The following is a 16,392-nucleotide window of genomic DNA, read 5'->3' on the forward strand; positions in this document are numbered from 1 at the left end:
AACTTAGCTGCACAGTTTGCAAATGTTTTCTCCCATTCTGCAGGCTATCTCTTTACTCTATTGATAGTTTCTTTCACTGTGCAGAGGCTCTTTAATTAGTCCTGCTTGTCGATTTTTGATTTTGTTGCAATTGCTTTTGAGGACTTAGTTACAAATTCTTTCCCAACACTAATGTCCAGAATGATGTTTCCTAGGTTTTCTTCTAAGATTCTTAGAGTTTAAGGTCTTATATTTAAATCTTTAATCCATTTTGAGTTAAATTTTGTATATGGTGAAAGGTAGGGAGTCCAGTTTCATTCTTCTACATAAGCCACATGATTTTCTTAATAATATTTTCTTTTCTCTCTCTTACTTTATTGTAAGAATACAGTGAGACACATTCATCAGCTTGCTCCTTTCTGCCCGCGGACGCCGCCGAAGAAGCATCATTAAAATCTCTCTTCTCCCTTCCATCACGTCTAAGTCAGAATCTCCTAAAGAGCCTGAACAGCTGAGGAAGCTCTTCATTGGAGGGTTGAGCTTTGAAACAACCGATGAGAGCCTAAGGAGCCATTCTGAGCAATGGGGAACATTCACAGACTATGTGGTAATGAGAGATCCAAACACCAAGCACTCCAGGGGCTCTGGGTTCATCACATATGCCACTGTGGAGGAGTAGATGCAGCCATGAACGCAAGGCCACACAAGGTGGATGGAAGAGTTGTGGAACCAAAGAGAGCTGTCTCAAGAGAAGATTCTCAAAGACCAGGTGCCCACTTAACTGTGAAAAAGATATTTGTTGGTGGCATTAAAGAAGACACTGAAGAACATCACCTAAGAGATTATTTTGAACAGTATGGAAAAATTGAAGTGACTGAAATCCTGACTGACTGAGACAGTGGCAAGAAAAGGGGCTTTGCCTTTGTAACCTCTGACAACCATGACTCCGTGGATAAGACTGTCATTCAGAAATACCATACTGTGAATGGCCACAGCTGTGAAGTTAGGAAAGCCCTCTCAAAGCAAGAGATGGCTAGTGCTTTATCCAGCCAAAGAGGCTGAAGTGGTTCTAGAAACTTTGGTGGTGGTCGTGGAGGCGGTTTCGGTGGGAATGACAACTCTGGTAATAGAAGAAACTTCAGTGATAGTGGTCAATATGGTGGCAGTGGGGATGGCTATAATGGGTTTGGTAATGATGGAAGCAATTTTGGAGACAGTGGAAGCTACAATGATTTTGGTAATTACAACAATCAGTCTTCAAATTTTGGACCCATGAAGGGAGGAAACTTTGGGGACAGAAGCCCCGGCCCTTATGGTGGTAGAGGCCAATACTTTGCCAACCAAGAAACCAAGGTGGCTATGGCGGTTCCAGTAGCAGCAGTAGCTATGGCAGTGGCAGGAGATTTTAATTAGGAAACAAAGCTTAGCAGGAGAGGAGAGCCAGAGAAGTGACAGGGAAGCTACAGGTTACAACAAATTTGTGAACTCAGCCAAGCACAGTGGTGGCAGGGCCTAGCCGCTACAAAGAAGACCTGTTTTAGACAAATACTCATGGATACAGGCAAAAAACTCAAGGACTGTATTTGTGACTAATTGTGTAACAAGTCATTTTAATTTCTGTTCTGTGCAAAGTGTAAAGCATTCCAACAAAGAGTTTTAATGTAGTTTTTTTTTTTTTTTGCATCCATGCTGTTGCTTGCTAAATGTAATAGTCTGATCATGATGCTGAATAAATGTCTTTTTTTCAATGTGCAAAGAAAAAAAGAATACAGTATATAACATATATATAACATGCAAAATATGTGTGAATCAACTGTTTATATTATAGGTAAGGCTTCTGGTCACCAGTAGGCTATTAGTAGTTAAGTTTTTGGGGAGTCAAAAGTTATACATGAATTTCAGCTGCACAGGAGGTTGGCACCCAAATTGTTCAAGGGTCAACTACATATTATAAAATATAAAATATTATATAAATAGCACCAAAGTATTTCTTTAATGTTTATTTCTTTAATGTCCTGGAGACCATGATATTTCCAATTCCACTTAGAAGCTGTTAAAGGCACAATGTTAAAACCTAGAGCTTGTCCAAGGTAGGAAGCCAAATTCAATGTTAAGGTAAAAAGGAAACAAACCTCAAAGAGACAGAGAGAGAGAGACCAACCAAGACTTTGTCTGTACCTTAGTATTGGTGGCATATGGAAAAAATAATTTCCCCTGAGAATCCATAACCACTAAGAGCCCTCAATTAGATTAGTAGTCAGAATGTATGCTGTTATATAATCTGAAGAATTTCAAGCTCAGAGCTTAATTTCAGGCAGTCCCCAGTTAACAGCACCTCTCTAATATTCCCATCCATTAAGTGGAAGTGGATCATGATAAAGTTTTTCATCCTTGTTGTTTCTGAGTAGGCTGAAAAGGAAGAGAAAGAAGTAGAATTGGTCTTGCTGTCTCAGAGGTGGCAGAGGTGTAAGAAAATTCACATGTAAGTGGACCTGCACAGTTCAAGCCTGTGTTATTCAAGTGTCGGCTGTAATAACATTTTTGTAATACATAATGTTGAGCACTGGCAAAAGCAAATCCTCTCTGAAAGATCATCAACACAGACCACTAAGAGTTTCCACAAGAAAAGTTCCAAGGAACAAAAATTCACAATCAAAACAAGTTTACAAAATATACAAGAGAACAAGCCACAAGCCATTATGAGTGACGTCCAACAGAAAGAACTAGCAACAGAGTCAAACCTATAAAGTTTCAAATACTATAATGCTATAAACATTACCAGACAGAAAATATAGAATAATAATATTTGAATGTTTCAATAAATAAAAGAGAAGCTTGAAAATTGAAGCAAAGAACAAGGAACTAAGAAAAAGCAAGATCGAATTTAAAAAAACAACAACAACAAAAAAACAGAATTAGCTGGACATAGTGGCACATGCCTGTAATCTCAGCTACTCAAGAGGCTGAGGTGGGAGGATTGCCTGAGGCCAGAAGTTCGAGGCTGCAGTGAAAGCTATGATTGCACCACTGCACTCCAGTCTGGGTGACAGAGCAAGATCCTGTGAAAAAAGAAGAGGTGAGGCAAGGGGAGGGGAGAGGAGAAGGGAAGAGAAAGGAAGGGATGGGAGGGGACTGGAGGGGAAAGGAGGGGAGGAGAGGGGAGGGGAGGGGAAAGGAGGAGACGAGAGGGGAGAGGAGTAGAGGGGAGGAGAGGAGAGGGGAGGAGAGGAGACGGGAGAGGAGGAGAGGAGACGGGAGGAGAGGAGAAGGGAGGGGAGAGGAGGGGAGGGCACAGACAGGAAGGGACGGGAGGGGATGGGAGAGGAGGGAAGGGGAAGGGAGGGAAGAAAAGGGAGAGGAGAGAAGGGAAGGGAGAGGAGAAAAGGGAAAGACAGAGGAGGGGAGGGGAAAGAGAGGAGGGGAGGGGAAGGGGAGAAGGGGGGAAGGGGAAAGGAAGGAAGGAAGGAAGGAAGGAAGGAAGGAAGGAAGGAAGGAAGGAAGGAAGGAAGGAAGGAAGGAAGGAAGGAAGGAAGGAAAAAGAAAAGCCAGTCACGGTGGCTCATGCCTGTAATTCCAACACTTTGGGAAGCCGAGGCGGGCAGATCACGAGGTCAGGAGATTGAGACCATCCTGGCTAACATGGTGAAACCCCATCTCTACTAAAAATACAAAAAATCAGCCGGGTGTTTTGGCAGGCACGTGTAGTCCCAGCTACTGGGGAGGCTGAGGCAGGAGAATGGCGTGAACCTGGGAGGTGGAGCTTGTAGTGATCTCAAAAAAAAAAAAAAAAAAGAAAGAAAGAAAAAACTTCTAGAAATGAAAAACAAGACACTTAAAATGAAAATTAATGGGCATATTAAACAGCAGGTATTCTCCACAGCTGAGGAAAGATTTAATTAATTGGATAATACATTTTTTAATCCAAAATGAAAAACAAAAAAGGATATAAAATATAAAACAGACAAGACACGGTGGTTCATGGCTGTAATCCCAACATTTTGGGAGGCCAAGGCAGGAGGATCACTTGAGGTCAGGAAGTCAAGACCAGCCTCCAACCAGAGTCACAGATGGAGACCCTATCTCAAAAACCAAAAAATTAAAAACTAAAACAAGGAGAGGTGCAGTGGCTCACGCCTATAATTCCAGCACTTTGGGAAGCTGAGGCAGGAAGACTGCTTAAAGCGAGGACTTCAAGATCAGCCTAAGCAACATAATGAGATCCCATCTCTAGCAAAAAAAGAGAAAAAAGCCAGGCATAGTGATGTGCACCTATAGTCCCACTACTAGAGACATCAGATTGGGAGAATTGCTTGAGCCCAAGAGTTTGAGGTGCAGTGAACTATGACCACGCTCCAGCCCAGGCAATAGAGCAAGACCTTGTCTCCAAAAATAAAAATAAAAATAAAAAAACACATATAATAGAATAAATGATAAAGGGAAGAATTTTAACATACAGGAAGCCCCCAACTTAAAGATAGTTTGACTTAAAATTTTTGACTTTATGACTGATTTATCAAGATGTAACCCCATCATAAATCAAGGAGCATCTGTATATCTAATCTAGGTTTCAGATGGCAATATCGGAAAAAAATTGAGGCAATAGTCAAAGATAATCACCGAGAATTTTCCAAAACACTTCAAATACACATTGGTGTGCACAGAAAGCCCAATGAGTCTCAAGCAGGATTAAACACACACACACACATATAACAGGAAATGAAAGAAAGAGACTAGAACAGATTGATTGGCTGATTAATTTTTATAAAACAACGACAAGAGTAGAGAAAAGGATCCCTTTAATAGAACCAAATAGACTAAAAGCAGTCATCTCAACAGTAACAATACGACCCAGAAAAATGACAGAGATGGAAGTTTTCAATGTGCTGACAAAAAAAAAAGATCTGTATGTAGAATTTTATGCTCAGCAAAATCGTGTTTCAAGAACGAGCACGAAATAAAATTTTAGACTGAAACTGAGAGTCTGGCAAATCAGTCCTCATTTTAAAAAATCCTAAACGATGTACTATAACACAAAGAAAATAATTGTAAGTGGAAGGCCGAAGATGCAATAAGGAATGGTAAACAACTATACTGGTAAACACATGGATAAATCTAAAAACAATAATAACCTCTAATTTGTGAAGATAAAAGAAAATAAGATAAATCTAAACTACTGAACCACAATATAAGTTGGGAAGTAGTGATTCATATCAAAGCATTCAAAGGTCCTTGAAATGGAAGGAGAGAAAAGTATTTTAGACATTATGTATGTTACAAAAGAAACAAAAATGGGCCAGGCATGGTGACTCACACCTATAATCCCAGCACTTTGGGAGGCCGAGGTGGATGGATCACTTGAGGTCAGAAGTTCGAGACTAGCCTGGTCAACATGGTGAAATCCTGTCTCTACTAAAAACACAAAAAAATTAGCAGGGCATATTGGCATGCGCCTATAATCCCAACTACTTAGGAGGCTGAGGTGGGAGAATCATTTGATCCTGGGAGGTGGACATTGCAGTGACCCGAGATCACGTCACTGCACTCCAAGGCAACAAAACAAGACTGTCTCAAAAACATAAAAAGAAAAGAAACACTAAATCAACAGAATATAATGCATAATATCCAAACTAGTAGCAGTACCCAACCCCAGCAATGTACTCCACCACCATGTGAAGGTTGCTTACCAAAGGGCCAGCAAATAAGAATGAACAGCTAGAGAGGTAGGAAAAAAACCAGAAGAGTGTGGTATTACAGAAGCACACAAAAGAGTGTGTAGTAAGGAAGTTAAATCCAAACTAAGGCAAAAAGAGAAAAAGAAACAGAAAAGCAGGATAAAGAGAGAGTACAAAGCGCAATAAAAATAAATCAAAATACACCAATAACCAAAATAATTCAAAGGGGTTTTCCCAGTTAAAAGACATGTGTTACGCTCTTTGCAAAAAACAAAAACAAAAAAAAACCCACCTAAAACAAAAGGAACAAAAAAATATGAAAATGAAAAGAAAGAAAAAGTCCAGGAGCAGTGGCTCACACCTGTAATCCCAGAATTTTTGGAAGCTGAAGCAGGCAGATCACCTGAGGTCAAGTGTTCGAGACCAGCCTGGCCAACGTGGCAAAACGCCGTCTCTACTAAAAATATGAAAAAAAAAATTAGCCGGGTGTGGTAGCACACACCTGTAATCCCAGCTATGCAGAAGGCTGAGGCAGGAGAATCACTTGAACCTGGGAGGCAGAGGTTGCAGTGAGCCAAGATTGCGCCACTGCACTCCAGCCTGGGCAACAGAGTGAGACTTTGTCTCAAAAAAAAAAAAAAAAAAGAAAAGAAAAGAAAGAAAGAAGAAGATACACAAAATACTAATCAAAACAAAACTGGGGTTATTCCACTACTATTAAACACCAATTCACCAAAAAGATATAACAGATCTAAGTAGATAAAATATGAAGCCAGTGACTGTAAACAGCGTATTAGAGAAGTTTGGCTCTGAAGGAAAGCAAATAACAGATGGTATCTGAAGAGGGGATTTCAAGTCAGAGAAAGAGTTTTTGGTTTTGGTTTTTCTCATTTTTTATTTTTTGGTGTTCTTTTCTTATTTGTTTTCATATGAATCATATGGAACAAATTTGTATGTTATTGGGAATTATATGAAGTAGAGGTAAAAAGTGAAGTAGCAGGAGGGAGAGAGGATAAATTAAGAATGAAAAAGAATGGAATCCAGAGAACAAGACAAAGGAATGAAATTTGATAAAAAGGACTTTTTTTCAGTGTAATAAAGTAAGAGAAAACAGGCATGGCATAGGTATGATAAAATAAGAACAATTATCTAATAGTTCCTATTTTCTCAGTTATATATAAGGTGACTGAGAGAAGGTTAAAAAGAGACAGATTTCAAAACAAAGAAGGTACAAAATAACTATCTCAGAAAGTAGGAAGTTAATCCTACTAATACAATATTAACAGTATTGCCAAGCACTGCACAATACCAATACTCATCGGAATTGTTTTTTGGTGTTGTTCTGACTGAGGTCAACTAAATTATTACTAGATTCCTTTGAGTTCATCATATCACGATCACAGTTTCCAAATTTTTCTTAAAGACATTTCCTGAAATTTGTTCTTAATAAAGTCTAACTGATACTTCTCCTCCCCTCTCGCAAATTTGTAAAATCTTACTATGGTTAAAATATATATACATGGAGACAAATAATAAACAGATGGTCAGAGAGAGACAAAACAGAATGATGAATGGACAGAGAGAGGACATATCCAGAAACGTATGCAGAATACACACTTGTCAACCAAGAGGTGGAGGAGAGCAGAGAAAAAAGACTGGGTAAGGACTACAGCTAGGCCTTCAAAGGGGCAACTGACAAAAAGTGTCAGAGCAAAATGTGAGCGTCTTGATCTCTTCGTGGCAGTATTATGGGTGAGTGTTATGTTCTTCACATTCCTTATCTCCTTTTTATCTATAATCATCCAATATTACTTATTAAAAATAATATTAGTGCAACTAAAGCTGACTTTTCACATTTTTTGAGGTTTTTTCACTTATTTATAATACTTTCTGCATTCATTTTTAATACAATGTATTTATATTTAATATAATATCTTTAATATCAAAGACAAAAGTCCTTACAAAGTCATACATGAAGATAGTAAATAATATGTAAATTTGATAACCCAATTTTTCCTTAGTGCAATAGTTCATGACAGTACACACACATAGATACTAATTAACCTGTAATTCTTTATAAACAGACATTTTAAAATCTTCAGTGAGATGACATTAGCATTAAAGACAAATTGGCAATATTATTTTTCAGAGTCTAAATGTACACTTTCTCAGTCTCACAACTAGGTACAGGTATATAGCTACAAGCATGTTTCAAAAGTCACATTCCAACTTATAAGAAAAACTTATGAGAAATTTTCCTAAACAAATCACCAATTGTTACACCAAATATTTGCTCATTTTCCCTTAAATAATATTGAATTTTATTGCCAAGTTATTATCATACCTCTGAAGAGCTTTCATTATTGACATCTACTGTATTTATAGGAGTTGCTGATGAATCTAAATCAGAACCTTGAGAGCCAACTCTCCCAGGAGTCTGGAACACAAACAGAAGGGTGAAAAAAAGCAGACATTAACAATATATTCATAGGCCATTTAATAATCTAAACCTTTTCACATAAGAAAAGTAGATGTCTTTACAATAATAACAGCACTAACAGTATCCTTTATGGAAGACTATACCTAATGCTGTATCAGAATCTTTATATACGCATTTCTCTCATTTTCAGTCACTTTAAATTAATAAAATGTATACAACGCTTTTCAAAGTCTTCAAGTCACCTTCACGAAACATCTTATTTAATCAAAATGACATCTCTTAAGACAGATAAGATGGATGTTATCTCTAGAGAAGAAAACAGATTTAGAGTAGGAAGTGACTTGTTCACCATTGTACTCTTTTGTTTTGGTTGTTTTTTGAGTTGGGGTCTTGCTCTGTCACCCAGGCTGGAGTGCAGTGGTGCAATCTCGGCTCACTGCAACCTCCGCCTCCCAGGCTCAAGTGATCCTCCCATCTCAGCCACCCAAGTAGCTGGGACCACAGGCACACACCACCACACCCAGCTACTTTGTTGTATTTTTGGTAAAGACGAGATTTCACCATGTTGCCCAAAATGGTCTCAAACTCCTGAGCTCAAACAATCTGCCCACCTCTGCCTCCCAAAGTGCTGGGGTTACAGATGTGAGCCATGATGCTCAGACTACCAATCAGAAAGTCCTCAAGATGTAAGCTCAAGGAGGAAAAAAAAAAGAAATCAGAAAGTTCTCAAGATCCAAGTTAAGGCAAAAAAATCAGAAGATGCAGAACTAAAACGCAGATCTGATTTCTTTGACATGCTTTCCCTCTCGCTCTTTTTTTTTTGAAACAAGAGTCTTGCTCTGTCACCCAGGCTGGAGTATAGTGGCACGATCTCGGCTCACTGCTATCTCTGCCTCCTGGGTTCAAGCAATTCTCCTGCCTCAGACTCCTGAGTAGCTGGGACTACAGACACATGCCACCATGTCCAGCTAATTTTTTTGTGTGTATCTTTAGTGGAAACGGGGTTTCACCATGTTGGCCAGGCTGTTCTCGAACTCCTGACCCCAAGTGATCCCCCCGCTTTGGCCTCCCAAAGTGCTGGGATTACAGGCGTGAGCCATAGCGCCCAGCCGGTGATGCTCTCTTTTCTACACTAACTAAAACTACAGTGATTCAAGTGGTGCAAAAAAGACCAATGCAGCCCAAGTTATCAAGTCTCCATCACCTACCATTCAAACCAGTCATTACCATCCATCTCCAATACTTGATATGACACCATCAGAGGCACATTTTGGAGGGTTAAGATCTTTTCCTCCTGCACCATTTATCACTTAGCATTATCATTTATTAAAATCTAGGTGTTACTTTTACATCAAATTGCTTTTTGGATGAATTTGAAACATAGTAAAACACTGCGTAAAAAGAGATTTAGAGCACAAAAACTGACTCAATAATACTCATCAAAAAATATCTATGGTACATGCTAGCATTATCCACACTTTACACATGAGGGAACCAAGGCATAGAGACTAAGTAAATTGCCCAAAGTCAGATGGGTAATAAAGGGAAGAAGGGATTTTAATTAGAGCAGTATGGCTCTTAATCACTAACCAATACTCCTTCTCTGTTAGACATCTCCACTGAAATGCCCCTCAATCACCCAAGATTCAAAACACCTCACTACGTATTTGCCTCAAGATGTGAACATCCTGTACAGCACTACTAAATGTTCAACCTAAATGCCAAATAAGGAAGAATTCATAATGCTATATTCATCAAAATGATTATAAAAACTACATACAATGGAAAAATATACATGATTTAAATTATATATAAAAACTACTGATATAAGAAAAAAGACTAAAAAGAAATATTTCAAAATTCAAATAATGATTTCTGTAGTAAAACAGGAATCTTCATTTTCATGTTTTTCTGTTTTAGTTTTTGCTACCTTTTTTTTCAGAATTTTAGATCCACACTTGAATTGCTTTAATCTTGAAAAAAATGTTTTATGTTAAAGATAAGCAAACCTCCAGTTGAATAGACAGCATTCCTTTTTTTTTCATCATGCAGATACTCTGCACATTTATTTACAGGCATATCTCATTTTATTGTGTGTCACTTTATTGCACTTTGCAGATGTGGTGCTTTTTAGATATTGAAAGTTGATGTCAACTCTGCCGTCAAGCAAATCTATTGCTGCCATTTTTTCAAAAGCATGTGCTCATTTTGTATCTCTGTGTCACATTTTGGTAATTCTCACAATATTTCAAGCTTTTTTATTATTATCATATCTGTTATGGTGACCTGTGATGAATGATCTTTGAAGTTACTGCAATTATTTTGGGGCACTACAACCCATACCCATATAAGATGGCAAACTTAATTGATAAATGTTGTGTGTGTTCTGACTGCTCCACCCACTGGCCATTTCCCAGTCTCTCTCCCTTCTCCTTGAGCCTCCCTATTCCTTGAGACACAACCATATTAAAATTAGACCAATTAATAACCCTATAATGGCCTCTAAGTGTTCAAGTGAAAAGAAGAGCTGCTCATTTCTCACTTTAAATCAAAAGCTAGAAATGATTAAGCTTAATGAGGAAGAAATGTGGAAAGCTGAAACAGACCAAAGGCTAGGCCTTTGTGCCAAACAGCCAAATGTGAATGCAAAGAAAAAGTTCCTGAGGAAATTAAAAGTGCTACTCCAGTGAACACACAAATGATAAGAGCACAAATTGCTGAGAACATTTTAGTGACCTGGATAGAAGTTCAAACCAGCCATAACATTCCCTTAAACCAAAGCCTAATTCAGAGAAAGGCCATCTCTTCAATTCTACAAAGGCTGACAGAGACGAGGAAGCTGCAGAAGAAATGTCTGAAGGTAGCAGGTGTTGGTTCATGGGATTTAAGGAAAGAAGCTGTCTCCATAACATAAAAATGCAAAGTGAAGCAGCAAGTGATGATGAAGAAGCTGCAGCAAGTTATCCAGAAGATCTAGCTAAGATAACTGATGAAGATGTCTAATAACAGATTTTCAATTCAGAAAAAAACAGCCTTCTATTGGAAGAAGATGTCATCTAGAACTACTATGGCTGGAGAAGAGAAATCAATACTGGGCTTCCAAGCTTCCACTTCCAAGCTTCAAAGAACAGGGTAATTCTTGTTAGGGGTTAATGCAGCTGATGACTTTTAAGTTCAAGCCAATGATCATTTATACCGTTCTGAAATTCCTAGGACCCTTAAGAATTATGCTAATGCTACTCTGTGCTCTATAAATAGAACGAGAAAGCCTAATTAATAGCACATCTGTTTACCACATGGATCACTGAATTTTTTTTGTTTTTTGAGACAGAGTCTCACTCTGTTGTCCAGGCTGGAGTGCAATGGCCCGATCTCGGCTCATTGCAAGCTCCACCTCCTGGGTTCATGCCATTCTCCAGCCTCAGCCTCCTGCCTCAGAGTAGCTGGGACTACAGGCGCCTGCCACCACACCCAGCTAATTTTTTTTTTTTTTTTTTTTTTTTTTTTGTATTTTTAGTAGAGACAGGGTTTCACCATGTTAGCCAGGATGGTCTGGATCTCCTGACCTCGTGATCTGCCCACCTCGGCCTCCCAAAGTGCTGGGATTACAGGCGTGAGCCACTGCACCTTTCCAATCACTGAATATTTTAAGCCCACTATTAAGAGCTGTTACTGGAAAAAAAAAAAAAATCCTTTCAAAAATATCGCTTCTATTAACAAGTCACCTGGTTACCCAAGAGCTCTCCTGGAGGTATACAAGGAGTTTAATGTTGTTTTCATGCCTATTAATATAACATCCACTCTGAAGCCCATGGATCAAGGAGTAATTTTGACTTTCAAGTCTTATTATTTAAGAAATATATTTTGTAAGACTATAACTACCATAGTGATTCCTCTGACAGAACTGGGCAGAGTGTGTGGAAAACCTTCTAAAAAGGTCACCACTCTAGATGTGATTAAGAACATTTGTGATTCATGGGAGGAAGTCAAAATATCAACACCAACAAGAGTTTAGAAGTTGATTCCAACCTTCATAATGACTGTGAGGGGTTCAAGACTCCAGTAGAGCAGATACGCTGGAATCAGCAAGAAAACTAGAATTAAAAGTGGAGCCTGAAGATGTGACTGATAATTTCCTTTTTTTTTTTTCCTCAAGATGGAGTCTCACTCTGTCACCAGGCTGGAGTGCAGTGACGTGATCTCAGCTCACTGCAACCTCCACCTCCCGGGTTCAAGCGATTCTCCTGCCTCAGCCTCCTGAGTAGCTGGGACTACAGGTGCATGCCACCATGCCAAGCTAATTTTTGTATTTTTAGCAGAGAAGGGGTTTCACCATGTTGGCCAGGATGGTCTCGATCTCTTGACCTCGTGATCCGCCCACTTCGGCCTCCCAAAGTGCTGGGATTACAGGTGTGAGCCACTGCGCCCAGCATGACTGATAATTTTCATGATAAAACTTTAATGGAGGAGGAATGGCTTCTTAGGGATGAGCAAAGAAGGTGGTTTCTTGAGATGAAATCTACTACTGGAGAAGATGCTGTGAACACTGTTAAAATGACAATCAAGAATTTAGAATATTCCATAAATTTAGTTGATAAAGCATCAGCAGCTTTTGGGAGGACTGACTCAAGTTTTGAAGGAAGTTCTACTGTGGGTAAGATGCTATCAAACAGAATGCTACAGGGAAATTTTTCATGAAAGGAAGAGTTAATCAAAGCAAAGCAGCAAACTTCATTGTTATTCTAAGAAACTGCCGCAACTCCAACCTGACCAACATGGTGAAACTCCGTCTCTACTAAAAATACAAAAATTAGCCATGCGTGGTGGTGCACGCCTGTAATCCCAGCTACTCAGGAGGCTGAGGCAGGAGAATCGCTTGAATCTGAGAGGCAGAGGTTGCAGTGAGATTGCACCACTGAAAGAAAATAAAAAAAGGAAAAAAAAGAAATTGACACAGCCATCCCAACCTTCAGAAATCTCCACCCTGGTCAGTCAGCAGCTATCAGTATAGAGGCAAAACCTTCCACAGCAAAAAGATTATGACTAGCTGGGCAAGGTGGCCCACATCGGTAATCCTAGTGCTTTGGGAGGTCGAAGCAGGAGGATTGCTTGAGACTATGCATTTGAGACCACTCTGGGCAACATAATGAGACCCCATCACTACCAAAAAATACAAAAATTAGCAAGGTATGATGGCATGCACCTGTAGTTTCACAGCGACTTCCTAGAACTAAATTGAAAGGAAAACCCTAACTTTTCACACCTAAGTAACAAAAGGACCAGAGGCTACTCCCTTTAACCTTTTCTGCACGGCAGATGGGAAATTGGCTATCCACAACAAATCAGATTGCAAGCAACTCTTTATTTGCATAGAAGTATAACTGTGTAGCTTCACCCTAGGCTCTGATTGGTTGCCTTTTGCAACCAATCAGATGTTTGCACACGAGTGTGACCTCTGTAATTTTACTTCAGCCTCTGGTTGGCTGCTTTCTGCAACCAACCAGACTGATTGTGGGCTACCACTTCATTTACATGAGGTGAGCGTGAAGTGGCTAATGGGAAACGTCCAGGGAGTATTTGGACCCAAGAAGATTCTGCATCCAGGCCCTTGAGCCGCTGCTCAGGCCCACTACCACACTGTGGAGTGTACTTTTGTTTTCAATAAATCTCTGCTTTCGTTCTTTTGTTGCTTCATTCTTTCTTTGCTTTGCTGGGCATTTTGCCCAATTCTTTATTCAAAATGCCAAGAACCTGGACAACTTGCAGTCACAACCCTCTACCAGTGACACTAGGAAGGCTGAGGCAGGAGGATCACTTAAGCCCAGGAATTCAAAAATGCAGTGAGCTATGATCACACAACTGTACTATAGACTGGGTGACAGAGCGAGACTCTGTCTCATCAAAGAAAAAAGATTACAAATCACTGAAAGCTCAAACAATTGTTAGCATTTTACAGCAATAAAATATTTTTTAATTAAGGTATCTACTTAATTAGACATAATGCTATTGCACATTTAATAGACTACAGTATGCTGTGAATATAATTTTTATATGCACTGTGAAACCAAAGAATTTATGTGACTCATTTTGTTGCAATACTTGTTTCATTGTAGTGATCTAGAACCAAGCCCGCAATATCTCCGAGATATGCCTATATACAAGTATGCCTATATACTTGTAAACTTTTTATATAAATCGGGAAACTAGAACAAATACAAAATAACAACCAGTAATTAAAGCTACAGAGAAACTCCCAAACTCTTCTTAAACATACTTCCTCAAAGAAGGGTATAAGATTAAACTTTTATTTCATATTCTGGATAGAGTATTAACCTAGCATGCCATGACAAGGTGGAAATAAAATGATCTTGAACCTTTTTTAAAGTACTTACATTCTTTAGGATTCTCAAAAGAACTCAGGGTTCTGGGAGGTTCTGTCAACTAAAGATGACAAAGAAGGAACATCATGGCTGGGTGAAATGGCTCACGTCTGTAATCCCAGCACTTTGGGAGGCTGAGGTGGGTGGATCACTTCAGGTTAGGAGTTCGAGACCAGCCTGGCCAATATGGTAAAAATTAGCTCTACTAATTTTACCGTCTCTACTAAAAATACAAAAATTAGCTGGGTATGGTGGTGCACACCTGTAATCCCAGCTATTTGGGAGGCTGAGGCAGGAGAACTGCTTGAACCTGGGAGGCAGAAGTTGCAGTGAGCCAAGATCGTGCCACTGTACTCCAGTCTGGGTGACAGTGCGAGATTCCATCTCAAAAAAAAAAAAAAAAAAAAAAGGAACATTACTTGTGTAACCCTTCCTTCCTTCCTCCCTCCCTCCCTCTCTCTCTTTCTTTCTTTCTTTCTTTGAGACAGGTCTCACGATGCTGCCCAGGCTGGTATTGAACTCCCAGGCTCAAGTGATCCTCCACCTACTTCATCCTCCCAAAGTGCTGAGATTACAGGCAAGAGCCCCTGCACCCAGCCTATGTTTCAATAAAGATGGTTAGAGAACATCAGAGGCACAGGCACCTTACTAATGAGGAAAAAAAAAAAAAAAAAGAAACATTGTTGAGAGATGGAGGAGGCAATAACTATCCTGTCCAAGAATAGTAGCAACCACCACACCAAAGCTTATCGAAAACAAGTAGAAAGTGGCAGAATTTCAGTAAAGTACTAAAGATGAAGAATGCAAAATGAATCTCTGGCCAAAGGCCAAAAAAAAGAAAAATGAGAGGAGCTGGATATGAGGAGTCTCCATTTGGTTGTCAGTATCAGGAGACATGAAATTGTAAGACTTTCATCCTCAGAGAAGTCAGAGAAGGTTAAGCCAACCAATACATGAGTGAAATAAACATGAATTTTAGATACCACCTATCTAGATCAAATCCCACTTCAGCCTAAATTCAATTTGCTACAGGCATTAGAGAGGTTGCACTTTATTGCCAGGTCTCGGAACCTGAGCACTACCTCCTGCCTCAGCATGGTTGCTGACCCTTCTTCTGGGAAGTTTCCACTTTCTAGACAAGCAGACAAAGCTTGTGAAATAATCAAAGCAGTGATGCCAAGGATGTCATGGCAGAAGGCCTGGGTTCCTGAGCCACTGAGAGCTCACAGGGCTCGATTTGACATTCCTGATGCATTACACAGGCACATTCATCCTGCTGACACTGTAATCTGCCCTCATTGGGAAAGTCAGGATCATCTTCCTGGATATTGAACAGGGTCAGCTTTTAATCTAGTCTCTTCACTTTGTGGTGGGACCAAAGGTGCTGGAAGAATTAGGGGAGAGGGAGCAGTGGGCCTCTATTTTCTCCTTCCTCTTGCTCGGTCTCATTTTCTTTGTCCTTACAATCTTCCTAAAATGCCTATGCTTTTTTGGAAGTTGATCTAGCTTTCTTTTCTGGACTGGAGGCACAGCAGGATATTGTGAAACCTCAGCCACATGACTCTTGGGTGTCTCCTCCAATGGCTGTGATAATGATTCCAAACTTTTCTTCAGAGGGTCATTCTCCCTTGGGTGGAATTTATCTTCTACATCTTGAGTATTTGGTGATAAGTTCAAGTGGTTTTTTTTTGTTTTTTTGTTTTTTTGTTTTCTTGTTTTTGAGACAGAGTATCGCACTGTCTCCCAGGCTAGAGTGCAGTGGCGCGATCTCGGCTCACTGCAAGCTCCACCTCCCAGGACCACGCCATTCTCCTGCCTCCGCCACCCGAGTAGCTGGGACTACAGGTGCCCACCACCACGCCTGGCTAATTTTTGTATTTTTAGTAGAGACAGGGTTTCACCATGTTAGCCAGGATGGTCT

At 39.7% G+C, this 16,392-nt stretch overlaps 1 protein-coding gene across 1 annotated transcript in view; it reads right to left on the minus strand.

The window, feature by feature from the left end:
* EEA1 (early endosome antigen 1) overlaps nucleotides 1-16,392 on the minus strand; it is a 170,076-nt gene that overhangs the window by 125,204 nt on the left and 28,480 nt on the right. Inside the window, exon 2 of the mRNA XM_011933771.1 lies at nucleotides 7,996-8,088. Coding sequence (XP_011789161.1) covers nucleotides 7,996-8,088 — 93 coding nt within the window. The remainder of the gene's footprint in view (nucleotides 1-7,995; nucleotides 8,089-16,392) is intronic.

The sequence above is a fragment of the Colobus angolensis genome, unplaced genomic scaffold (assembly GCF_000951035.1).
Source record: "Colobus angolensis palliatus isolate OR3802 unplaced genomic scaffold, Cang.pa_1.0 Scaffold10, whole genome shotgun sequence".
NCBI lineage: Eukaryota > Metazoa > Chordata > Mammalia > Primates > Cercopithecidae > Colobus > Colobus angolensis.